The sequence below is a fragment of the Barbus barbus genome (assembly GCF_936440315.1).
Source record: "Barbus barbus genome assembly, chromosome: 5".
NCBI lineage: Eukaryota > Metazoa > Chordata > Actinopteri > Cypriniformes > Cyprinidae > Barbus > Barbus barbus.
The window spans coordinates 15037336-15065322 of record NC_136733.1 but is presented as its reverse complement, the minus strand read 5'-3'; the positions used below and the strand labels follow the sequence as shown (position 1 = coordinate 15065322).

Below are 27987 nucleotides of genomic sequence, written 5' to 3'. Positions count from 1 at the left end.
AGATTTTGGCGTAAAGAACATGAAAGCATGGATCCATCCTGCATTGTCTCAACGGTTCAGGCTGGTGGTGGTGGTGTAATGGTGTGGGGGATATTTTCTTGGCACACTTTGGGCCCCTTAGTACCAATTGAGCATCGTTTAAACATCACAGCCAACCTGAGTATTGTTGCTGACCATGTCCATCCCTTTATGACTACAGTGTACCTGTCATGAATCTGGTCTATGAACTTCCGTTAACTCACCACCAGAGGTCACTCGCTCACCACATGGACTCTTGCACCACACTAACTGTTGCACGCCACCTCAGACTACAATTCCCATCATCCACTGCACTGACGACACACAGCTGATTGCACTGATCACACACCCTACATAAACCATGGACTTCCTCTTCCTCTCTGCCGAGTATTGTATTGCGTTTATCACTCCCCTAGTGTTAGCTGCCTTACCGAGCCATTCTGTGTTTTTCTGTTTAGTTCCAGTATTGTTCTGCATTTATAACTCTCCTAGTTTTAGATGCGATACGGAACCCACTTTGTTGTCATAGTCTTGCCTTGTGTGTTTTTCTAGTGTTTTGATTCTTGCCCGCGTTTTCTGGATTTACCCCTTTGCCTTGCCGTTTGGACTATGTTTGCACCTCTCTTGGACTACTGCTCGTATACCTGGATTATCTCTCTGCCTTGCCCTGTTGGATATTGTTTGCCGATCGTCGACTCTCGCTAGCCCTAGGATTACTCTTGTGTCTTGCCCGTGCCATACCCGTTTGCTGGTGTTTTGACCCTGTCTGTTATTTGACTGTTCATTAATAAAAGCTTGCAAATGGATCCGCACGTCTCATGTCTCGTTGGCCCCGTTACAGAATACTCGGCCACACAAGGATCCAGCAGCTTTTCAGAGGAACTTTGGCCAGGTATGGACACAACACGTATATTATTTGCTATTAAGCAAGACACACGATCGTTGGAAAGCCATATGCGAGAATTTTTAGCCATATCTCACTATTCAGATTTACCAGACATTATTTTGATAGAGATTTTCTGTGATGGCATAAATCAACCCGCGTTCATCACTCTGTCAGTTTATGGATTATGCTTTGTTGTGTGTTGGCTCTCCATTCACTGTGGGTGTTGCGGAGGAGGAACGCGACACCGCGTCTTTGACTGAGATGGTGGCTGCACCAGAGTGCGCTCACAAAATGGCGGCGACAGCGGAACCCGATCGCAAAATGGCGGACACAACAACACCCCGTCATGCCATTGCTGCCAGTCATGAGCCAAGTCAAGTCACCGCTGACCCTCCAGAGTCTCCTCACGGCACCGCTGACCTTACAGAGTCTCCTCACGGCACCGCTGACCTGCCATTGTCTCACCACGTCTCCGCTGATCTGCCATTGTCTCACCACGTCTCCGCTGATCTGCCAGAGTCTCACCATGCCACCACTAACCATCCAGAACCACGTCACGTCACAGCTGAGCAGCCAGAGTCTTGTCATGTTCTGTCTGTCACACCCAGATATTCAAGGTCAGTCCTTCAGTATCCTATTCTGGTATGCAGTGTGAGGGATGCACCACTGGTGTCTGCACATGCAGCTGGTATCCCCAAACCAGCTCACTTTAACCCTCCTGTTCCTGCACTAATTTCCTTGTCCGAAGCGCTTCCCATGATGGGGATCGCTTTATGTTGCGTTTGGGCTGTGTACACCACCTCGGAACTGCCCCAGGCGATGGCACCCGCTGCAGCTTCTCCAGAGGTGGCGGCACATGCTGCAGAACCTCCCGGACCGGCGGTGCTCGCTTCAGCTCATTGTATGGTGGTGGCGCCCAGCAATGTACTCTCAGCCTGTCATGTCACGGTCAAAGGAGCCGTTGATGAGCACTGTACCTGTCCGGTTACTGAACTCTACCTGTTTCCTGATGTTACCACTGTAGAACCTCCAGAGGTGGCGGCGTCTGCTGCAGAACCTCCAGAGGTGTCAGTGGTACCCTCCTATGAACCCTCGTCCTGCCCTGTCACGGTTATGTAGACCATCTATGAATCCTCGTCCTGTCCTTTCACTGCCATGGAGGCCGTTTATGAACCCTCGTCCTGTCCTGTCACGGCTATGGAGGCTGTCTATGAATCCTCGTCTTGCCCTGTCACGGCTATGGAGGCCGTTTATGAACCCTCGTCCTGTCCTGTCACGGCTATGGAGGCCGTCTATGAATCCTCGTCTTGCCCTGTCACGGCAATGGAGGCCGTCTATGAACCCTCGTCCTGTCCTGTCACGGCTATGGAGGCCGTCTGTGAATCCTTGTCCTGCCCTGTAGCGGCTATAGAGACCATCTGTGAACTCTTGCCTTCCTTTGAACGGGGAAGTCGTGGCCTAATGGTTAGAGAGTCGGACTCGTAATCGAAAGGTTGCGAGTTCGAGCCCCCGGCCGGCAGGAATTGTAGGTGGGGGGAGGGAATGTCCAGCGCTCTCTCCACCCTCAATACCACGACTGAGGTGCCCTTGAGCAAGGCACCGAACCCCCAATTGCTCCCCGGGCGCTGCAGCATGGCTGCCCACTGCTCCGGGTGTTCACGGTGTGTGTGTGTGTGTGTGGATTTGTTCACTACTCACTGCTGTGTGTGTGCACTTGGATGGGTTAAACGCAGAGCACCAATTTCGAGTATGGGTCACCATACTTGACAATACGTCACGACTTTAACAGGCCACGGAGGCCATTAATGAACCTTCTTTTGCCCATGTCACAGCCTATAAACTGTTGTCCTGCCCTGAGTCAGCCGAGGAGTCTGGTTGTGAATTACCAGTCCCATCAGTCACAACTGAGGGGGTTATGGGTGAACTTCCTGACTGTTGCGTTGCACCTCTAGGGGCCATTTGTGAACACTTAACCCTGCCTGTCATGAACTCAGAAACTATAAATGCACCCCATATCTGTCCCGTTAACCTTATCACTGCCATGGAATCCTTAAATGGACTTGTGTTCCCTGCCTCGGTCCTTGAGGCCACATATGTTCTGCTTGTGCCTTGTGTCTCTGTTTCCCCTAGGTCCCAGTCTTTGCCAGGGGTCTCTGCTCCGCCGTGGTGGTTTTCAGTTTGGCTTTGGTGGTCTTCTGCTCCGGTGTGGAGGTCTTCTACCCTGTCTGCTCCGCACTGGTGGGCTTCTGCTCTGTCTGCTCCACCGTGGTGGTCTTCTGCTTCGTCTGCTCAGGTCTGATGGTCATCTGCTCTGCCGTAGTGGTCTTCTGCTCCGGTCTGGTGGTCTTCTGCTCCACCTGCTCTGCCGTGGAGATATTCTGCTCTGCCCTGGTGGGCTCCAGTCCCGTCTGCTCCGCCCTGGTGGGCTCCAGTTCCGTCGACTCCGCCCTGGCTTCCTGCTGTACCGACTCTGCCTCGGTCCCCGGCTACTACACTTCCACGTGGACCTGGCCCTCCGTCCCTCCCCCTGTTCCGCCTCCGCTCCACCGCCCTCCTGGATTGTATAGGAGCGTCTGGAAGCCGCTCCTTGGGGGGGGGGCTATGTCATGAATCTGGTCTATGAACTTCCGTTGACTCACCACCAGAGGGCACTTAAAGCTACACATGACAATTAATGAGATTATTACAACACTTCTACTCGAATATCACTATCAATCACTATTGAGTGTTTGTAATAACTTCTGACTGTAATCCAATATGGATTTTGGTCAAAAGATGAGGCAGAAATATGTTGTTAGTAACATTCAATAAGACTTTTATGTGGAAGATACATAGTTACAACTTTTGTGGGGTGTGAAAAAAAAGTAATGTAACTAGTAGTGTAACTACTTACTATTGCCGGAAAGTAATAAAGTAACAATATTACTTTTGAAAGGAGTAACTAGTAATGAGTAATATATTACATTCTTTGAGTAACTAACCCAACACTGTATATATATGGTGATGGGAAGTTCGGATCATTTTACCGATTCGGACCTTTGAATCTCATTCAGCAAAATGAACGAATCTTTTTTCAAGTCATTTCGTTCATTTTAGCAAAATATAATTAAAATGTTACGTGTTACTTTCCAAACACATCTACTACTTATGCAAACGCTTATCACACTACAAACAATACAAAACTATAATGCTATAAGAAACAGAAAATATTAATTCATTGTTTACCTGGGTCTTTAGTCTATGATTTGCGCACCACCTCTTATCTGACAAGGCTTCGGGTTTGAGTCGTTCGTTCATCACGTGATAGCCCTATATGCTTAACCAATGCAGTCTGAGCCGGAAAGAGAATTGATTAGTTCAGTGAAGTGAAGTGACATTCAGCCAAGTATGGTGACCCATACTCGGAATTCGTGCTCTGCATTTAACCCATCCAACGTGCACACACACAGCAGTGAACACACACACACCGTGAACACACACCCGGAGCAGTGGGCAGCCATTTTATGCTGCAGCGCCCGGGGAGCAGTTGGGGGTTCGGTGCCTTGCTCAAGGGCACCTCAGTCGTGGTATTGAGGGTGGAGAGAGCGCTGTACATTCACTCCCCCCACCTACCATCCCTGCCTCTGTATTCACTCTGGTGAAGTCTTCTCTTGATTGTTGACTTTGACACACATACACCTACCTCCTGGAGAGTGTTCTTAATCTGGCCAACTGTTGTGAAGGGTGTTTTCTTCACCAGGGAAAGAATTCTTCGGTCATCCACCACAGTTGTTTTCTGTGGTCTTCCGGGTCTTTTGGTGTTGCTGAGCTCACCGGTGCGTTCCTTCTTTTTTAGAATGTTCCAAACAGTTGTTTTGGCCATGCCTAAGGTTTTTCCTATCTCTCTGATGGGTTTGTTTTGTTTTTTCAGCCAAATGATGGCTTGCTTCACTGATAGTGACAGCTCTTTGGATCTCATCTTGACAGTTGACAGCAACAGATTCCAAATGCAAATAGCACACTTGAAATGAACTCTGGACCTTTTATCTGCTCATTGTAATTGGGATATGAGGGAATAACACACATCTGGCCATGGAACAGCTGAGAAGCCAATTGTCCCATTACTTTTGGTCCCTTAACAAGTGGGAGGCACATATGCAAACTGTTGTAATTCCTACACCGTTCACCTGATTTGGATGTAAATACCCTCAAATTAAAGCTGACAGTCTGCAGTTAAAGCACATCTTGTTTGTTTCATTTGAAATCCATTGTGGTGGTGTATAGAGCCAAAATTTTTAGAATTGTGTCGATGTCCCAATATTTATATATATATATATATAGTATCTCACAGAAGTGAGTACACCCCTCACATTTTTGTAAATATTTTATTATATCTTTTCATGTGACAAAACTGAAGAAATTACACTTTGCTACAACGTAAAGTAGTGAGTGTACAGCTTGTATAAATAACTCAAAATAACTCCACAAACTGCCATTAATGTCTAAACCACTGGCCACAAAAGTGAGTACACCCCTAAGTGAAAATGTCAAAATTGGGCCCAATTAGACCTTTTCTCTCCCCGGTGTCATGTGGCTCGTTAGTGTTACAAGGTCTCAGGTGTGAAATTTGGGGTTATCGCTCTCACTCTCTCATACTGGTCACTGGATGTTCAACATGGCACGTCGCATATTCAACAATATGTAGCACACTGCATCAAATTGGTCTGCATAGCTGTCATCCCAGAACGAAGCCTGTTCTAAAGATGATGCACAAGAAAGCCCGCAAACAGTTTGCTAAAGACAAGTAGACTAAGGACATGGATTACTGGAACCATGTCCTGTGGTCTGATGAGATCAAGATAAACTTATTTGGTTCAGATGGTGTCAAGCGTATGTGGCAGCAACCAGGTGGGGAATACAAAGACAAGTGTGTCTTGCCCACAGTCAAGCAACGTGGTGGGAGTGTCATGGTCTGGGGCTGCATGAGTGCTGCCAGCACTGGGGAGCTACAGTTCATTGAGGGAACCATGATTGCCAACATGTACTGTGACATACTGAAGTAGAGACTGGGCTGCAGGGCAGTATTCCAACATGATAACGACCCCAAACACACCTCCAAGACGAACACTGCCTTGCTAAAGAAGCTGAGGGTAAAGGTGAAGGACTGGCCAAGCATGTCTCCAGACCTAAACCCTATTGAGCATCTGTGGGGCATCCTCAAATGGAAGGTGGAGGAGCGCAAGGTCTCTAACATCCACCAGCTCTGTGATGTTGACATGGAGGAGAGGAAGAGGACTCCAGTGACAACCTGTGAAGCTCTGGTGAACTCCATGCCCAAGAGGGTTAAGGCAGTGCTGGAAAATAATGGTGGCCACACAAAATATTGACACTTTGGGCCCAATTTGAACATTTTCACTTAGGGGTATACTCACTTTTGTGGCCAGCGGTTTAGACATTAATGGCTGTGTGTTGAGTTATTTTGAGGGCATAGCAAATTTACCCTGTTATACAAGCTGTACACTCACCACTTTACATTGTAGCAAAGTGTCATTTCTTCAGTGTTGTCACATAAAAAGATATAATAAAATATTTACAAAAATGTGAGGGGTGTACTCACTTCTATATATATATATATATATATATTTATATATGTATATACAGGTGCTGGTCGTAAAATTAGAATATCATGAAAAAGTTGATTTATTTCAGTAATACCATTCAAAAAGTGAAACTTGTATATTAGATTCATTCATTACACACAGACTGATATATTTCAAATGTTTATTTCCTTTAATTTTGATGATTATAACTGACAACTAATGCAAGTCCCAAATTCAGTATCTCAGAAAATTAGAATATCAATTAAGACCAATGCAAAAAAAATTATTTTTAGAAATGTTGGCCAACTGAAAAGTATGAACATGAAAAGTATGAGCATGTACAGCACTCAATATTTAGTTGGGGCTCCTTTGGCCTGGATTACTGCAGCAATGCGGCATGGCATGGAGTCGATCAGTCTGTGGCACTGCTCAGGTGTTATGAGAGCCCATGTTGCCTTCAGCTCTTCTGAATTGTTGGGTCTGGCGTATTGCATCTTCCTCTTCACAATACCCCATAGGTTTTCTATGGGGTTAAGGTCAGGCGAGTTTGCTGGCCAATCAAGAACAGGGATACCATGGTCCTTAAACCAGGTACTGGTAGCTTTGGCAGTGTGTGCAGGTGCCAAGTCCTGTTGGAAAATGAAATCTGCATCTCCATAAAGTTGGTCAGCAGCAGGAAGCATGAAGTGCTCTAAAACTTCCTGGTAGACGGCTGCGTTGACCTTGGACCTCAGAAAACACAATGGACCAACACCAGCAGATGACATGGCACCCCAAACCATCAATCACTGTGGAAACTTTACACTGGACCTCAAGCAACGTGGATTATGTGCCTCTCCTCTCTTCCTCCAGACTCTGGGACCTTGATTTCCAAAGGAAATGCAAAATTTACTTTCATCAGAGAACATAACTTTGGAACACTCAGCAGCAGTCCAGTCAAGACGCTTCTGACGCTGTCTCTTGTTCAAGAGTGGCTTGACACAAGGAATGAGACAGCTGAAACCCATGTCTTGCATACGTCTGTGCGTGGTGGTTCTTGAAGCACTGACTCCAGCTGCAGTCCACTCTTTGTGAATCTCCCCCACATTTTTGAATGGGTTTTGTTTCACAATCCTCTCCAGGGTGCGGTTATCCCTATTGCTTGTACACTTTTTTCTACCACATCTTGTTCTTCCCTTCGTCCCTCTATTAATATGCTTGGACACAGAGCTCTGTGAACAGCCAGCCTCTTTAGCAATGACCTTTTGTGTCTTGCCCTCCTTGTGCAAGGTGTCAATGGTCGTCTTTTGGACAACTGTCAAGTCAGCAGTCTTCCCCATGATTGTGTAGCCTACAGAACTAGACTGAGAGGCCATTTAAAGGCTTTTGCAGGTGTTTTGAGTTAATTAGCTGATTAGAGTGTGGCACCAGGGGTCTTCAATATTCAACATTTTCACAATATTCTAATTTTCTGAGATACTGAATTTGGGACTTTCATTAGTTGTCAGTTATAATCGTCAAAATTAAAGGAAATAAACATTTGAAATATATCAGTCTGTGTGTAATGAATGAATCTAATATACAAGTTTCACTTTTTGAATGGTATTACTGAAATAAATCAACTTTTTCATGATATTCTAATTTTTTGACCAGCACCTGTATATAGTGTACACACACACACACACACACACACACACACACAGTATTCTTGTGATAAATTTGATCAAAAGGATAAGTTACTGTTGCATTATTTATAAAACGCAGCTGTTAGAAAGTGAAAATGAGATCCATTGATACCAATTTCCATATGAACCAATTGTACTACATTATCTATCTACTACATTATCTACCACAATTGATAAGACCATATTTACAGATTTGACGTAACAGTATGTAAGCCCTTGTAATTGCCTTCTAATACTGTCAGCTCCTTTGGCATTTCATCTATAAATTTCAGATTTTTTTTTAATGATTCCCCTGCAAAAATGGCCATGCGGGGCCCATGCTGGCTTTTTGCAGGCACAGTGGGCTAGGGCCACTTATTTACATTTCTGACTATATGTAGCTGTATTAACCTGAATTTAATGTTTTCTATTTTGTATTTAATAAATCCATTGATTTAAAATCCCCTTGACTACTGAACATTTTTGACAATGTAGACATTAGTTATGTGGTGACTGCATCCATTTCAGATGTAACTGTTTCCTCCAAATACTTAAGTTATAGTAGCTGACAAGTATTTAAAATTAAAGTTGTATTGTTATAGATCAGGGGTGGATCCTGTTCCTGGAGATCTACCTTCCTACAGAGTTCAGTTCCAACCTTGATTAAACAAACCTGTCTGTAATTATCAAGTGCTCCTTCAGATCCTAATTAGTTGGTTCAGGTTTGTTTGATCAGGGCTGGAACTGAACTCTGCAGGAAGGTAGATCTCCAGGACCAGGGTTGGGCACCCCTGTTGTAGATTAATAATGTGGGCTAAGTGAGGGCTGCACGTGCAGGGCCAGCAATAAGGGGCCAATGTTTTGCCAACGAGCAAAATCTCAGAGGCCCTGCGCTGGCAGCCTGCTGGGGGCCCTTAGCCCTAAGTGGGCCCATAAAGGGCCCACTGTGTCTGTAGTATTCTCTCTCTACTAGTCCGTTTTACATGGATGTAGTACCATAATTAAACATGTAGCACATATATTGCACTGAAATATTTAACAATTGTATGAACTACACAGTGAAACTACTATATTGTGTGTGGGTGATTGAAGTTACTGCTCCTATAGTATTTCATGAAAAATAAGTTGAATCTGCAAGTGTACGGTTTAAAGATACGAATACACAATGCAATGTTTTGAATACGGGACAGCCTGTGTTACATGTAAAAACTGTTGTTTTGTGTCCAGACTGTTGAACAAAAGACATAGATCTAAAATTAGTACCAAAGTAATATAACTGTAATAAAATAACTTTTACTTGATATAAATGTAAAAATACACATTGAGGTCTCTTGTTGTGAGGTAGAACACAACATTTGGTACAGTTATGTGAAGAATCATACTGCATTACACATTAACCCACTGCAAATGCTTTATCTTGTAAATACTTTTCATACAACAAGAAAAAAAAAACAATGTCTGGAAAAAGTCTAAAAATATGAATTAGAGAAACTAGCTAATTTTAGGACAGGAAAATTTTAGGACAGAGAATAAGAGAAAAGAATACTGAGCCTCACCAGACTGAAGCTCACACACCCATGTTGTATATCACAAACCAAAGCAAAAGACTCTTCATAAGACAGCTGCAATTGAAATGTAAATTAGAATTAGTCAAGGCTATAGAGAGCAATTTAGCCGAGAATAAGAAATTTGGCATCTACTGAATAAATTTGCAATAAATTGACATCACAATATGATCAGAGACATTGTTTTAGCAGCTACTTAGGCCTTTTGTTGCAGCTTTACATCCCTGGATTCATAAACAGATAGCAAAAATGTGAGTTGTCTTAATTTTTATGATGGTATTGAAAAGTCGAACTGTTGCAGATTATTGCATTACAATACTTTGACAATACAGTAGGCAGACTCACAAAAATTACTTAAAGAATAGTAGTACAAAAAAAAAAAAAAAAAAAAGGTTCTTACCAATTGGTTATCATTTAGTTTTTTACTTTAGAACACATTAATTGATCGACTGGATTACTTGGGATTATTGCGGTTTTTATCAGGTGTTTGAGCTCTCATTCTGACGGCACCCATTCACTGCAGAGGATCCATTGGTAAGCAAGTGATGTAATATTAACTTTATCCAAATCTGTTCTGATGAAGAATAAAAAACTTATCTGCATCTTGGATGGCCTGAGGGTGAGTACACTTTCATTTAAATCTGAACTATTCCATTCCATTCCATATATAACATTAGTGAAGGCAACATGGTAAAACCAAGTAAAAAAGAATGAATAAGGTTCAACTGTAAAAGATCAAATAGCGTAGAAACCTTTTAAAATACAAAGGAAAAAATAGAGATACCCACATTCAGACATCATATGTGACCATGGACCACAAAACCAGTCATAAGTGTAAATTTCTTGAAATTGATATTTATACATCATCTGAAATCTGAATAAATAAGCTTTCCATTGATGTATGGTTTGTTAGGATAGGACAATATTTGGCCGAGATATAATCTGAGGGTGCAAAAAAAATCGCCTTTAAAGTTGTCCAAATGATGTTCTTAGCAATGCATATTACTAATCAAAAATTAAGTTTTGATATATTTACGGTAGGAAATTTAGAAAATATCTTCATGGAACATGATACAAATGTACCCTAGCAACTTAAGACTGGTTTTGTGGTCCAGGGTCACATATTGTAAACTTTTTCTAGAATGGGATTTGAATATTTATCAAAATACTCTCCTTTATACTAATGTCATCAACACTAGGAATGTATCGATAGCTAAGACTTTAATATTCAAATATTTTAACTTAAAAATTTAGTAATGTAGAAACTAAACAGAATGAAAACAAGAGCTACAATACAGATGCCCTAAGCAGAACTAAACATTAAAACTTCTAATAATAAAACAATTTCCTGCCCTGAGGTACCATTGTATTGATGTCCCAAAGTAAAAAAAGATAAATGGCTTGATAATCCACATCAAAATATCCATTCTTTCACTAAAAGGCATGTGTCAGAGAAAGTTCCCTGTTGAGACTAAATGTATAGCTGCTTTCAAATCACCGAAGTGTACAAGTAATTTCTAGATAATCTCATTATCAAAACTGTTCCTTTAAGAAAAAGGTTTACATTGTTGTAGAATACCTTACAAATTTTTTTCCCACAAACCAAATTTCCTTTGTCAGGTGCTGCTAATTGTCCTCATCCCAAAGGCACAGCTGTTTATGAGGCGTGTAAAAGTCGAAGCGGTAGCCTTTGCTGCAGCTCTTAATGCCACATTTGTAAGGGTTCGGGCCCTGGCCCCGGCAGTACTTCAGCTGACAGGGGAACCACTCCAGGCTTAACCTGTAACTGCAGGCGCAGGGCTGCCAAGGGTCTGTTGTGGAGCTGCAGCTCTGTAAGTCAGTCACATTCAAACTCTGAGGAAAGACATCAAATATTGACTCTTCAACCCCTGTCAAGAGAAAAAGACTCATTTTCAGAAAAAATTATGGGTTAAAAATCAAACTTTGACAGAACAAAGGTTGCTCTTGGTACAAAACAAACTGTAAACAAGAGTGGTAGAAAATGATCTTATGCTCACGAGGCTGCATTTATTTTGTGAAAAATACACTAAAACCAGAAATATTTTTACAATCTAGCAGCAAAGTCACTGGCAGCCTTAACACATCTCATCTAACCTTTCTCCAGCCAGTATTTGACATCTTGCTGTCGTGTGTACACCAGGTCTCGTGCATCCCTGCAGACATTATGAATATGAGTACTGAGGTGCCAGGAGCGAGTCATGTTGAGCGCTGCATTCATAGTGAACTGTTCAACACTGCGTCTCTCGTCCGCACTTCTCACCACATGAGGGTTTTTCTGTTGGGATCACATAAGAAACATAAGTACGTCTCAGGGCATAAGGTTAATACTTGGCTATTAAGAGACAAAACACAAAAATACTGATAATAAACCATTAATGGTTCAATAATCATTGCCCTGATGATTATCAATACATAATATATGTGTAGGTCTTTCTTTATCTTTCTACACTTTAATTGCGACTAACATTTATTCCTGTGCTATTCAGTGTGCATTTAAAAAAAAGAAAGAAAAAAAGTAGTAGTTATTTTTGTACAAAGAAAAAAATGTGTACATGTTTGGAAAGACATGAGGGTGAGTAAATGACAACAGAATTTAAATTTTGGGGTGAACTATCCCTTTAAGCCACAACCAGCATGAAAGTTAGCTTAAGCTGGTCTTTTCAGCAGGGTGCCACAGATGGTGCTTTAAAATTCTTTAAATTTTGACCTGTCTGAGTCGAGCCATGGCCTCACTCGGGATGAGCTCTCCATGATCCAAATGCGAGATGAAGCAGAGGGCCTGGTACTGAGACTGGCCCTTCTCTGGCTCCCCAAGCACCAGTGCACGAAAGATCTTCACATGCTGTTAGATAAAAAAAGAAAAGAAAGAACGAAAGAAAGAAAATGTGCGCTTAGACACACTGTCATAAGACAAACCTACATTTTATCAATGAATTAGGGAACTGTATTACCAGGATGTTGGAAGAACAGGCTCACATACAATATACAGACATAATATTTTCCAGAAAAAATCATCAAAAAAAGCATCAGCTGATCCACCAACTTACCCAGAGCAAAGCAGGCTAACTGCTCCCATATGCACATAACCAAGAATACAGACTCTCTTTCATGACAACAATACTGCTTTTCTGTGCCTCCGTCCTAGTGGTAACTGCACTACAGCATTCACACTAAATATGACTGGAGCAGTGTGAACATCAGCAAGAGAACAGGCCCTTTTTCCTCAAAAAAACTAGGAGAATAGACTTTGTTTTTGAAAGGTCTGGTAGATTCTGTTACACAGTGTGATATTAAATCAGAAAAGTTAGCATTGCTTCACTAAAAGCTAATGGCTTCTTGAATGTAGAGGGGAATGTGTGTGTGTGTGTGATGGTCAAACATGTTGTGAAGCCATCAAAATGACACTCTATATGGAGTGGGAGGAAGTACTTCATAGACGTAATGTTTTCAGGACAGCAAGGTCCTGATATATTAGATTAGTCATAACTGCAGCCCTTAAAGGAATATTTTGGGTTCAGTACAGTTACGCTCAGTCGGCAGCATTTGTGGCACAATATTGATTACACCAACAAATATATTTGACTTGTACACTCTTACACAGAAAATGTTAGTATTTGATATTTTTCACAAAAAAATCATGTTAACACATAATGTTTATATCTAGTTGCTACAATCTTAAAACATGAAGTATTTCAATGGTTAGAAATTGGCCCTGTTAACCTCCACTGTAAGTGCCTCACTGTAACCCAGTGTGCCAAGTCTGTGGTTTTCCAGCATAATTTTGGGATACTTTTATACTGTTGCCATGGGTTGTTTTTTTTTTTTTTTTGTCTGTGGGTTGAACCAAGCCTCCCTGCACCCAAAACGTGATTTTGACCCCTGAAAGTCAATTTTATAGTCATTTTAATAGCCAATTTCCTTAAGAATGCAATTGGTTAGTTTTGGCTGTGACTGTGCAAGTTTTAAAAATCAATTAAGCAGGTTTTGTTACGCAAACCTGGCAACCCTACTCTAACCTAAACATTTTAAGTATAAGTGAAAGTAATTTTGTGGTAATCAATACAATGCCAACAATAACTTGTAAGGAACCCAGAACATTATTTTAAATGCAACCAAATCAAGTGCGTTAATGTTTCACGGTAATTAGCGTAAAAATTATTTTAATCACAAATCAAATGGAAAAAAATAATTTAATTATAATTTTGTATAATATGTAAACATGAATGTTCTTTAGCTGCTCGCATGATGTTTCCCATACAGTCCACAGCATGACTTTGGCTGCATGACTATCTGGCAACTGGCAGCTTGATTTCATCCAACTTTCAATTGATGAAATAAATCAGACAGAATAAAATGTGATTCTGTAAAAAGGTTTCTACATGTAGGTATGTCTATTGAGAGAAAAATGTGTTTCAGAGTGCAAAATTATCGTAAAACTCCAGGTAATTTTTTTGGCCGAAATGTGATCTTCAGATAGTAATTTACATCAGCACAAACAAATCCATCTGTTAGATACATGATTCAATATAAATCTAACAATGTCCCTTTAAAGTCCTCTCAAACCTTTAAAATAACATTCAAGTTGATAAATACATGTGTGCTGTGTGATACATAAAACTAGATCTGATGTCATGCTGAAAAGCATTTTAAAAGCTCATATTTGATGTAAGTAGTGCCATCAAGTCACAAAAAGTGTGTTTTTTTAGAGAGATTTATATCACCATTTTAAAAAGTATCAGGTGCAGCATCAGATGGTAATACCACAGTATATTGATGCTGTACATACAGCATTTGATAGCAAATGATGCTATCATAATGATATTCATTTACTATAATTAAATATATATATATATAATTATAATTATTATTATAGGCTAACACTTTATTTTAAGGTGTCCTTCTTACATGTACATACTATTATAATAACAATAAATGATGCATAATTACATGCAAGTAAACTTAAGCTAAACCCTAATCCTAACCATATAGTAAGTACATGTAGTTAATTAAAATTACTCAGTATTTAAATGTCGAATTACACTGTAACAAGGACACCTTAAAATAAAATGTAATCATGGTAGTATCATGGTAAGTCTATGTTTTTGGAATATATGCATTTTGAAATACCTTGGTACTTTTCAGAAAAATGCAAGATGCATCAGATAGTAATAGTACTCTGAGATACCATGGTATTGAAATTTATAGTCCAGAGAGGGAGAGTATTTACTTTAGTATTAGGCTACTTATACAGCCTACTTAGTATGGTGCACGTCCAACAAACATAAAAGACTTAATGTTTTGTTGCCACAGAAGTACAGTTGTATTGCAGGGCTACATTGGGATTTGAAGGTGCCAGTATTTCATTATTTTCAAGTTCATTCGCAGCTGTGGTTGAAATACATAGTTGGATTAATACTCACGCGCTTGAAATCAGACAGGAATGTGATGAGAGTCCCGTCTGTCTGCCTGAACTCCACTGTTATGATGTCCTTCTCACTATCCGCCTCTAATTGCTCCTCCGTTATTTGACCATCGTTGAGACGAACAAGCACCGTCAACTGTGAGCAAACACTTACCGATAATAGCAGAGTAAACACGACGAACGCTTTCTGGACTAAAGTCGCTCTCGCGTTCATTACAAACGACGCCAAGGATGTCAACTCATTTAACACAACAATGGGGCATATCTTCAGAGTAAATGGATTAAAACAGACAACAAAACGATGGACAGCGAATGTAAACTACTTTTTAGAGAGGTGGTTAACGGTCGATTATAAAAGAATATAGTTAGTAAACTACTACTTGCTGCTCGATCATGATCACAGAAACTGCGCCTCCGTCAAAATGTGAATTTCATCATCTGTGTGTTGTCCTGATTCAGAAAACACTGGCTTAATTATACACGAACAGTTTCTTCTTAAACTCCTTCTCTTTATACACATTTTTTCTTCATCTGTTCGTTGAACTACTAATTCTTGAAGAAAGCTCCTGTATTCCCGTCCCTTCCTCTGAACTTCAGTAATTTGGTTAAAGGCGCCTCGGGCTCTTAGCACTGCATGGGGCCACTTCTTAAAGACACAGGCTCAGATTTCAAGACTTTTAAAACCTCTACTCTGAACTGACCGGGAGGAAATTTCGTTATTTTTGTTTCGATGAGTTAGCCCTAGTTTTTATAATATAGGCTATAACCCATTATATAATATAAATCTGGGGCATGCACGTTGGTTTATATTTTCATAAAAACCTTTTTTTTTTTTTTTTATAGATGTATGGTGTTGTTATTGTTGTTTTTCCATTAGACAATAAATAGAGTTAAATCTGTCAAATAATATTATTACATTTAGTACCCTGTAAATTATATGACAAATAATAAGTGGGGGGATTCTTTTTATTATTGAGAATGATTCATTACATTTAAGCATCTATTTAATGGCCAGGCACATTATTTTGAGAAGTTAAGCCATTATTCAGATTTCATAACAAGTAGGAGCTTGACCCTTAATAAAAATGTTGTTGTTGTTATTATTATCTGTTTCATCTGTCATCACTTTCGTCAAATAGGTATTTTTAATAACTTTTAAAATTATGAATTATCTTCAAAAATGCATCTCATTCACAGATTTTCTAACAATAAGATACTCTATATTTCTTTACACCACATGCCATTTCTCCAGGACACTTTTCAAGCAAAACAATTCAAGAACTTTGCTAGGTTTTGCATGACAAAGAAGGGGTTATATTATTCAAAATTGTGACAAAAGCAGTTTTCTAGTTGCCAAACAAACAATTATCAAACAATGATAATTCTACCATCATTTACTCCCTGTTCCAAACTCATGTAATTTTCTTTTTCTACAATAAATTGCAATTGCACACAAAATTGCAAAATAGCTTAAAAGAAGACTTGAGAAAAAGCAATGACTGTATAATGTCATCATATCACAGATGAAATAATGGCCATATATTTAGAGCTTTGGGTTACACTTATTTGTGTCTGTTACACATGTTACCTGTATTTAATATAGTAATAACAGTAAATTATGCATAATTACATGCAACTTACCCTAAATCAGTAGTATGTTGTAATGAATTAACATTATTCAATACTTAAATGCATGATTGTCATTAGAGTTTTGCAGAAACTCCATCAGCTCCAAATAATCAAATCAGATTCATGTAAAGCATAACTCTCTACATGAAAAGTTAATGAAAGTTTAAGCTGTGAAAAACATGGCCTGTCTTGTTAAGTGCTCTCACTAAGACACTTATGACCTGTGACCCCAGCAGACTGACTGTGAGGTTTATAGAGATCTTTACCTTCCTCCAGAGCAACCTCATGTATTCATTTATCACCAGACTCTCTGGAGTCATTTTAAATGAGCAGAGCCCTTAACTGCTGCCAGGGGATTCAGACGAGTGGTCCGGAACTAATGGCATGAATCACTGACTAAAGAATGTAGTTCTTAAAAGGTTAACAACAGAAATTCCAATATTTTCATATTTTTGTAAAATCCCTTGCAGGTCACACTTTATTTTAAGGTTCAATTCTCACTATTAACAAACCATTAACTACAACTTTTGCCTTAATAAACTCCTAATGTGATGCTTATTATTAGTTAGCAAGGTAGTTGTTAAGTTTAGGTATAGGAATGTAGAATATGGTCATGCAGAATATGTGCTTTATAAGTACTAATAAACAGCCAATAAATTAATAATAGGCATTCTAATAAGCAACTATTTAATAATGAGAATTGGTACCTATACTAAAGTGTAACTGCCATATTTGAGTGTAAAAAAACACTTACGTGTTCTTGGGAAATGGTTGATTTTTATAATTAGATCGGAGAAAGCTGTACAACTCATTTTAGAGCTTGTAATGTTGTCTTATTTATTAAAGATATGTTGCGATTTTATACAATTAATTTCTGTTGGCTAACAATGGCTACATTTTCTGTTACCTTTTCCATTTTTGCTGTTAGAAAAATATAATGTTAAACACATATACAGTATTAGGTTTGTAAAATATTTCATATTTTATGTGAATTTTTATATGAATATACTATTTATTTATTATATATGAATTACTAATTTAAGTGTATTCTTCTCAAATTAGTGTCCGTAAACAACAGCTTTCCATTGTGACAATATTGAATTTATTCAAATTATTAATAAAGCTTGTTTTGGTCATGCCTCCAAATGTGGGCCATAAAGTTAATGCAAATATTATATTGGTGTATATTACCTGTTATTTTGCACATTGTGTCAGAATAAAAAAGAATAAATAAAAGAAACTGTCCTAATGTTTGTTATTTGTCATTGCAGTCCATATTTACTGTATGTCTTGAATTGATGTTTGGATTAGAAATTTCTGATGATTTTATACAGCTCCCCCTCCACCCCCCAATCTAAAAAAGAGAGAATGGTGTGGTCTCACAAACTTTGACATGCTTTATATATTTGAATTTATTAAAGAAATGCATTTCTTGTATGTTGTTCAAGGTAATAGGAAACATCATGAAAACAGTATGTGAGAAAAGTGTTTCGCTGCTTCCTTAAAGCTGTAATGCTGTAAACAACGGCTGTGTAAAACTGTCACATCCAGATGCAGCGAGTATAGAGAGCAACAGACATGTCTCTTGCACCTGCAGCCCTCAAAAACACCTGTACCTTTAAACAAGTGTCTCAGACACATTACCTTAACAAATGCCTTTCTTGAAATATGCTTCACTGTTTTTTTCTTTCTTATGGGGATTCATTTCCTTTTAAAGAAATAGAAATTAATATTTTACAGCTTTCTTAGTGGAAAGATGTGAATTTTTACATTTCCATTAAAAAATGTTATATTAACACAACACCAAATTTTGACATGTTCATGATTAATGTATATTTTATTGATTTGCTTTTGAATTTTTATTCATTTGTAAGATTTTCTGTAAGAACAATGCTTCACATTTTCCTGAGTTATTACTAAATACATTGTATTAATAGCTACTTTGGTGAAATCAGTTCCTGTAAAACTCACTCAGTGCCAGAGTTAAAAACAATACATACAAAGTAAAAAATAAATATGTTGTCATATAATGCCGTTATCTGATCAAACATCTTCAAGTTATATAAATCTCGACTGCTCATTTCTGAAAGGTGTTTTATTTTAGTCTAGCCTGTGACAATAAAACAATATTTCAGGTCCAACTTCATTTCAATAGTGCAAACATATCTGTGAAGAATAATTAGACCAGCAAAATCAACAGAATCAGTCATCTTGACCCCCTCTTTACTACTGATGACCGCCTTTTCTGGACATTCTTGATGTCTCAATACACAGAAGGGGGTCCAACACTCTCTCCTTCAGAAATAGGGTGCTTGGAGAGCCCAAACAGTTCAAAACCTCAGTTTTCAGGAAACTGGGAGCTGGCTTAGCCTGAGATCCCTATAGAGGAAGAGAATGGAACAGTGAGTCAAAAAAGTCTTAGTTTTTTTTTTTTTTTATTGCCCATTCAATGATATGCTGTTTCTCTACATGGACAAAAGCAGGTGAAACACTCTTCAGAATATCATTGATTAAAAGTCCTGCAGGTTTGGAAGAACATTATGGTAAATGATGACAGAATACTTATTTTTGGGTGAACTATCCCTTAAACTCAAATCTGAAGAATCTGAAGTATGAATGACAATCTTCTAGTTGTTTCAATAAAAGTTTTGAATGTTCTTCCTTCATACCATAAAAGAAGCAAGTTGCCTATTTCTTCTTTCCACCTAAAGACATACTCTCTGTTTTCTTCTTCTGTGCCTGAAAAGAGAGCAAACCATAATGCAAAGGCAAAACAATAAAGTATCTTACATTCTTAAATAAAGTAAACGGTTTCATGAAGAACCTTTGACATCCATGGAACCTTTCCATTTCATTCCATTCTTTATAGTTGAAAAAGTTTCTTTAGATTTATTGTTCTTCACACTAAGAGAAAAATGGTTCCTGTAATAATGGTTCTTCTAAGGAATTGCCCCTTTTGGAAGTTAAATTTTTATGAATGTTGTTTTTCTCATTTGCATTCTGGACACAAGGCCACTACTTCCCCTACATGCTCAGTTTGTTACCTCTGACATGGCATCATCTATCTGCTTGAGCTCTTCATAGTGATCACGGGAGTCCCTCAAAGGCTGAACCATGATCTCCTCAATCTGTGGAAAGAGCTGAACACAGACACAGTATCTCTATATGTTACGTAACTTCAGTTCAAAGTTTCAGTTCATTGGTCAGTCTGTATGAAGGGTGTACAAACCTTCATGACGGTCTCAAACATTGGGATGAGGACGAATTTAATGAAGCCAATTTGTGCCGTTGGTTTGGTGACTTTATCACGATCCATAAATGGAGCCACAGGAAGACCTTCTGACTTTTCTCGGTCACTCTGCCAAAGCAAACCAAAACGCAAGCTACAACATACAATGTTGTATGAGTCCAAAGGGCTGATCAAATCAAAATCTTCAAGTTCTATTGGAAATAATCAGAAAGTTGTATGTTAAACAAAAAAATTAAATATTTAGGGTGTCCATGCTGATTAAAAGAAAAGCAAAAAAATCATACTGACCCCAAACTTTTGAACGGTAATGTAAGCATATTGTGAAATAATAGAAGCATAATAATAAGCTTTTTACCATATTCATTTTCAAAGCACTTGTATGCAGAAACTGCTTGTATTGAGGTACCTGGATGAAGTACTCTTCCAGGAGACAGTCCACCCACGGCTCTGCCACCTCAGTGGGTCTGACCTCGTTGGAGATGTCACAACACTTGATCAACACCATCTTCAGCTGTAAAGACACAAAATTGCTTATACAAGACAAAGCCAACAAGTTTTGAGCATGCAATTGAAGTCATAGCAGGAAACACATACGCATTTAACATGCTCCTCATTGGAAAAGTCAAAGTTGTCCACTTTCTGTTTAAAGGAGGCCAGTATCTCTCCATGCCTGGCCATATCCGTCGCCAGGATAAGAGTAATGATCGCCTACAACAAACACCAAAAAATACATTCAGGATTGTTTAGGATGGCCAGCAGATTTTTAACTACAGTCAAACCAAAAATTATTCAGACACCAGATATAATTTTTTATATTTACTAGTGGGTGCAGGACACTATAGTTTATGTAATATACTATATCGTTTATGTAAGTAAGAATAGCAAAATAAAGTAAACTGTGACATATTATACCCACTACCATTAAAACTGATAAAAATTTGGGACAAAAATTATTCCGACACTTTGACCTGACCATGTGTTTTTCTTTCATTTCTAATGTGACCTTTTTACACCAAAATTAAGCATTTCTTGGGAATTGGTAGACCAAAATTGGTATTATCTACTTAAATTTAACAGCTGACAGCTATTCAACCTAATTCATTACATACCTTTCTATCAAAGTTATCTGTCTTTATCAAGATGAATTTGTTCTGACACAGTTTAACTCTGAGTTTTTGGTTATATTTTATTACCATTTTCTAAACTATAGCGACTGTGACTAATGTGAGAAATGTTGATGTTGCCTGAATAAATTTAGGTTTGAATGTTTAAAGGGATAGTTCACCCAAAAATGAAAATTATGTCATCATTTACTCACCCTCAAGCCTGTATGCAAACCTGTATGAATGTCTTTGTTCTGCTGAACTCAAAGGGAGATATTCTGAAGAATGTGGGAAACAGAGCAGTTCTGGGGCACCATTGACTTCCATAGTATTTTTTTTCCTACTATGGAAGCCAATGGTGCCCCAAAACAGCCTAGTTATAAACTTTCTTCAAAATATCTTCCTTTGTGTTCGGCAGAACAAAGACATTCATACAGGTTTGGAACTATTTGAGGGTGAGTAAATACTGACAGAATTTTCCATTTTTGGGTGAACCATCCCTTTACTGTAGGTGATCAGTATGACCTTTTCTATGTTACTAAAACAAATTTCTAATAAATGCTGTTCTTTTGAACTTTCTATTCAGCAAAGAATCTTAAAAATACATCACAGTTTCCATAAAAATATTAGACAAGAAACCTGCTTTTAAAATGAATAATAACGATAAATGTATAATAAGCAGCAAATCAGCATATTAGAATGATTTCTAAAGGATCATGTGACACTGAAGACTGAAGTAATGATGCTGAAAATTCAGATTTGCTATCACAAGAATAAATTACATTTTAAAATACATTAAAATAGAAAAATGTTCTTTTCAATTGTAACATTACTTCACAATATTACTGTTTTCACTGTATCTTGGATCAAATAAGGCTGCCTAAGAGACTTCTTTCAAAAACCAACAGCAAACCTTTGAACACTAGCGTAACTGGTTTGATGAAGCTATGAAAGAGCACCATCTGAGCACTTCAGTGTTCCTATATGTAGAAATTGCATCTGCCACATGAAGTGTATGTATGATGGATTGGAAGTACCTGTCGTATCTGTTTGAAGGAGTCAGGCTCCACGTTGGCGAATATATTGCACTCGGGCATAGAGAGGATCTGGAAGGCCACAGCACAGTGATGGTTTTCCAGTGGAGAGATGTCATTATAGCGCACGGCCAGCTCAGTGCGAGCATTAATCTGATACCTGGTTACAGAGGGCAAATTTTTGAGCAGTTCCTATACTGTATAAATTCTAGATACATTGGCAAACTGCTGCATATGATACCACAGTCAGTGTTGTCAGAGGTATTGTTCTCTGAGAGGGTGGGCATGTCAGTGACATACGTGTTGTTGTATCCCGGGTGGTCCAGGTCATGACACGCGGCTGCAGTCATCAAAATGCACATGTCTGTCATAGTCAGCCTCTCCTAGGGAACAAAAGCAAGTAGCATGTTGATCTGACAAACGCACACAAGCACACTCTCTAAAGGACATGACCTCACCTGAAGGTTACACAGATGGATCATTCCATACATCATCTGGCTCACGCAAAAGCAGTGGCGGAAGTTGTGGAAAGGGTTGATGCGGTAGTTTTCTTGAATTGCAAGCTAGAGACTCAACAGGTGAGTCTTAAAGTCTAGTGCTCTAGTTAATTCAGAAATTAAATATGCAGGAAAGCACATCTTACCAGCCATCTTTTGAGAGTAATGGGGTTAATGTTGAACTCCTTAACCAGCCCAAGGTCATGATACATATATTCCAGACAGCTAAGCATCTGTAGACAGTATTCATTTAATTAACAAACACTATTCACCACATGACCAGTGTGCCTGATAAAACAACTAATGCTGATAAGCACCAAATTAATTTTTATTACCATTTTAGCTGTAGTGTGTTATGCAATGTTTAAAGTTAATATAGTTTAAATGTACTAAATTTGGGACTTTCAAATGTTTAATTACAAATATACTTAAATACATGACAAAATAGGATAGAAATCATAGAACTGATGATAGAAGTGATAGAATTACATTATAGTGTATTTTAGTTTACTAAATGCTTGTTGGAAGTAAACTTTAACCATATTTAAAATACAATAGAAATAATTATGCAATTACATATAAAGCTGTACTTAAGTCCTACTTGAGTGAGTCAAAAAAGTATACTCACAAATTTAAAATAAAATAAAATTGTATTTGTTTGCAATTAACATGCCATTCATTGTCCTTAAGTGTGATTAAGTGTTTATTTATTTTTGATCTATACTATGTTGGTAGGTTTTTTAAGAAAAACTGATACTTAAGTGAAACACAACGGTAATTCCCTATACCAGGAACTTCTACAGAAATAAAAACATGCATGTCTCAAGATTTCTTGAACACCAAAAAGTATGACAAACCTCATTATGTTCCCAATGCCATACATCAAAGGTAGGCTTTTTCAGAGCCTCTATGGTTTCCTGAGAAAGTGTGTACTGCACAAACACAAAACACAGCATTAATTATGATTACAACAGCACTGCAAGGATTTTATTTGGTTGCAGTACGTAAGCCAAGAAACATAAAGAGTTTTTGTTTGCTTGTTTGTTTACTTATTTATTTTACCTTTGGGTAGCTTGGGACATCTCGCCTAGGAGACAGTTTCTTCCCATCATCAGTAAAATTGTATTTGCAATTGCAGTTCACTCTGGTTGTAAGAGATAAACAGCCAATTAACCAATTTCCTAATGGAATTACTGTGCAAAAAAATTTAAAAATAAAATAAAATAAAATAAAATAATAGTTGTTCTTACCTCACTCCTCCACTAGAGGTCATTTCATCCCTTAATTTCTTCAGATCATTTTTACACTTCTCAATTTCCACCACTTTAAGTCCTTCCACTGTAACGATACAAAGACTATTAGCTCACAGCATCAGGTGGGAGTTGAGGCATGCATTAGCCCTCAGAGAATCACTCACGCTCCACTCTCTTCTCCAGCATGGCCAGTCTGTTGGTCACTTCAGTCTTCAGCTCATTGATCCTGAAAGCCCTGAAACAAATATTACATTCATTACCATGCACACACTGATTTGTATCATTATCAAACCATTTACTTTACAACAAATGCACATAACGTACCTGCTGAACTGCTCTGCCACTTGTGACAGGACGTTCTGGAACATGTCTTCCTTCTCTTTTGATGGGAATAAAAAGTTGTTTATAGGGTATGTTACTGTCAGTTACCTTATTCTATCTAGTTTTACTTAACACATCTAGTTGGCGTTGCCTTTGGCTAATTATGTACAATTTAATGAGTACAATTTTTTTCCATACCTCCTCCTTGGTTTGTGGAATGAGGCATAGCCTTATATAAGTTGCTTGAAGCAAAGTAAGAAAAAAAGTAAAACAATGAATGCTTCGGAATTATTCATTAAATTACAATGATATAATTATTATAATATTAATATTATATTACTATGTCGAATTCTTACTTTGGTGTGTTTGCAGGCATGGTGGGGTCAATAGATATCATTGCTCCTTCTGAGTCAGTCAAAAGTATAGCTGTGTTTCTGGAGAGACATGAGAACAATATATTCAAGACACTTTTGAGATGATAATCTGCTTTAAAAACTTCATAAGAAGATACTGACCTGGCAATATTGGATGATGAACAAAGAAGTTCCTTAATATCACATGGGCTACAGTGTCGACTGAAAATCACCTGCAACATGAAAGATCAGAAATCACCAGCTACACAACACCACCCCCCAGCACTCTGGAGAATCAACACCTGGCAGACGACTTAAACGAGTTCTTTTGTCGTTTTGAACGATCACCCCACACCCGCCCAGAACACCCCTCCACACAACCATTCACACCTCCAGCAACCCCTCTCTCCCCCACACCTACAATTCAAATCAGCGAAGACGATGTGTGCCAGGTCTTCAGGAAGAACAAAAGAAGGAAAGCACCTGGTCCAGATGGTGTGTCACCAGCCTGCCTAAAAATCTGTGCTGAGCAGCTGGCCCCCATCTTCACACAGATCTTCAATAGATCACTGGAGCTGTGTGAAGTCCCCTCATGCTTCAAACGCTCCACCATCATCCCCGTCCCAAAGAAACACAAAATTACTGGACTTAATGACTACAGACCTGTGGCACTAACGTCTGTAGTCATGAAATCATTCGAAAGACTGGTTCTGGCTCATCTGAAGGACATCACTGGACCCTTACTGGACCCCCTGCAGTTTGCCTACAGAGCAAACAGGTCTGTGGATGATGCAGTCAACATGGGACTGCACTTCATCCTGCAGCATCTGGACAGACCAGGGACTTATGTGAGGATCCTGTTTGTGGACTTCAGCTCTGCTTTTAACACCATTATCCCGGAAACCCTTCAAAATAAACTAACTCAGCTCTCCGTCCCCACCTCCGTCTGCCAGTGGATCAACAGCTTCCTGACAGACAGACAGCAGTTAGTAAAGCTTGGCAAATTCACATCCAGCACTCGAACCATCAGCACTGGAGCTCCTCAGGGCTGCGTACTCTCCCCACTGCTCTTCTCCCTCTACACCAACGACTGCACATCTAAAGACCCCTCTGTCAAGCTCCTGAAGTTCGCAGACGACACCACACTGATCGGTCTCATCCAGGACGGTGACGAGTCTGCTTACAGACAGGAGGTTAAGGAGCTGGCTGTCTGGTGCAGTCTCAACAACCTGGAGCTTAACACGCTCAAAACGGTGGAGATGATCGTGGACTTCAGGAGAAACCCCCCTGCTCTCCCCCCACTCACCATCATGAACAGCACTGTGACTGCAGTGGAGTCATTCAGATTCCTGGGCACCACCATCTCTCAGGACCTGAAGTGGGATATTCACATTGACTCCATTGTCAGGAAGGCCCAGCAGAGGTTGTACTTTCTTCGCCAGCTGAGGAAGTTCAACCTGCCACAGGACTTACTGAAACAGTTCTACTCTGCCATCATTGAATCCATCCTCTGCACCTCAATAACTGTCTGGTTCAGCTCAGCTACCAAATCTGACCTCAGAAGACTATGGAGGGTAGTCCGGACTGCTGAGCGAATCATTGGTACAACCCTCCCCACTCTCCAAGAGCTGTACTTATCCAGAGTGAGCAAAAAGGCTGGTAAAAAACACTCTGGACCCCTCACATCCAGCACACAACCTCTTTGAACTTTTACCATCTGGTCGACGCTACAGAGCTCTGAGCACCAGAACGACCAGACACAGGAACAGTTTCTTCCCTCAGTCAATACATCTCATGAACACTCAATAAATAAACGTAGAACACACAACTAATACATTATCCATTCACCACACTCACTTATTTTATTTTCTCATTTCTAATTTGCACATACTTGACCTGTACATACATAGTCGCCTATATTATATATTATATATTGTGTATTTTTTACTTTTTTTTTTGCTGCTTTGTACATTGGTCATTGGCTATTTCCTGTTATTTTGTTTCATTACCTGTGTCCTGTCCTGTTACTGTCCTTCTGTTGCACTGTGGAGCTTCTGTCACTACAACAAATTCCTTGTATGTGTAAACATACTTGGCCAATAAAGCTCATTCTCATTCTCATTCTCATTCTCATTCTCTCATTCTCAAATGTTCTTAATGATTTGCCCTTGGCAGGTGTCACAAGTGCTTGTTTGTGTCAAAGGCACCTGTCACCCACAATGACCCTCAATATATTTTGAACACAAGTATTATCCTAAAAAGGGTGCCTGTCTTAAAAATACTTTTAAGCATAATAATATTAATATTAATAAAATGTTGTCTGTATTATACAAGTAGTTATACTACTGGTCAACTTTTTTTTAAAGAAAATAAATTAATATTTTACTAATTATAATACTAATACAGTACAATACAATACTAATGAATAAAATAAGAATTCATCAATGATGGATTAAACTGATCAAAAGTGACAGTAAAGACATTTAAAAGACAAAATATTTCTGTTTCAAATAAATGCTGTTCTTTTGACATTTTTTATCTCGAGCTCAGAAAAATATTATGCAGCAAAGCTGTTTTCATAATAATAAGAAATCTTTCTTGAGCTGCAAATCAAATTTCTGAAGGATATTTTACACTGAAGCCTGGAGTAATGCCTGCTGAAAGTTCAGCTTTCATCACAGAAATAAATTTTAAATACATTTGAAAATATATTCGAATAGTAAAATAAATGAATAAATAATAACATTTCATGATATTTTTATCGTATCAAATAAATGCAGCTGTGGTGAGCATATAGGAGACTTATGTTCCAAAACATTACAAATCTTACCGACCTTAAACCATTGAACAGTACTGTATTTTACAATCTTAATTCTGCGGGGATTGTCTGTGGTTGCTCTAAAAAGTATTTGGACATGTTAGTCGTAAAGTATTAGATGCAAAATGATCAAACCAATGGCATTGTTCAAATAGTGTTCAAAATTAAGACAAATTGTGCAGTGACAATCTGTTTGTTGAACTTTGGGAAACCATATTCATAGATAATGTGATGAACTACTCCTGTGGTTACTCTGACACTTGTGTGAACTTTAAGAGAATTGCTTGAAGCTATTGCCACACCAGTCTATTAAAAAAGTTCGTTCAGAGAAGCATTTTTATAGTACTTTTTATGTACTTCCAAATACTTTTAATGTTCACTGAATGTTTGGATGAAATCCTGACATTTCTAATCATATGTTAACAATTGCACTTGCAATTAAAATACATCTCATTTTGATGGAATCTTAAACATACAGCTTTTATGTTTGAAATGTTGAGACTCACCCTTTGCACCTTTCCATCCACATCCAGATAAATAGTTTTAGGGGCATAAGATGATGAACTCGACCCCATGATGACCTCTTATACTGATG

General features: G+C 38.8%; 2 protein-coding genes across 3 annotated transcripts; both read right to left on the bottom strand.

Moving 5' to 3' along the window:
• Positions 1-9514: 9514 nt before the first annotated feature.
• LOC306869846 (out at first protein homolog) lies at positions 9515-15741 on the bottom strand (the record flags this gene model as incomplete). Of its 2 annotated transcripts, XR_013784207.1 has the most annotated exons (5): positions 9524-10443; positions 10813-11580; positions 11807-11987; positions 12420-12554; positions 15133-15741. XR_013784207.1 is itself a non-coding variant. In XM_079416772.1 (4 exons), 4 exons carry the CDS (start codon positions 15346-15348, stop codon positions 11318-11320), a joined length of 795 nt encoding a protein of 264 aa, XP_079272898.1. In that variant the 3' UTR covers positions 9515-11317. The 2 variants fall into 2 exon arrangements, 1 of the variants encoding a protein (XP_079272898.1); XM_079416772.1 differs by having other exon boundaries at positions 9515-11580; positions 15133-15348.
• Positions 15742-19451: 3710 nt separating this feature from the next.
• LOC306869555 (high affinity cGMP-specific 3',5'-cyclic phosphodiesterase 9A-like) lies at positions 19452-24654 on the bottom strand (the record flags this gene model as incomplete). Its single annotated transcript, XM_079416311.1, has 16 exons — positions 24578-24654; positions 24420-24463; positions 24225-24279; positions 24065-24135; positions 23898-23985; positions 23710-23791; positions 23505-23579; positions 22794-22880; positions 22609-22713; positions 22451-22533; positions 22154-22310; positions 20608-20721; positions 20420-20524; positions 19993-20121; positions 19808-19903; positions 19452-19502 (listed from the first exon to the last, which is right to left on the bottom strand). Exons 1-16 carry the CDS (start codon positions 24616-24618, stop codon positions 19452-19454), a joined length of 1383 nt encoding a protein of 460 aa, XP_079272437.1. The 5' UTR covers positions 24619-24654.
• Positions 24655-27987: the final 3333 nt, after the last annotated feature.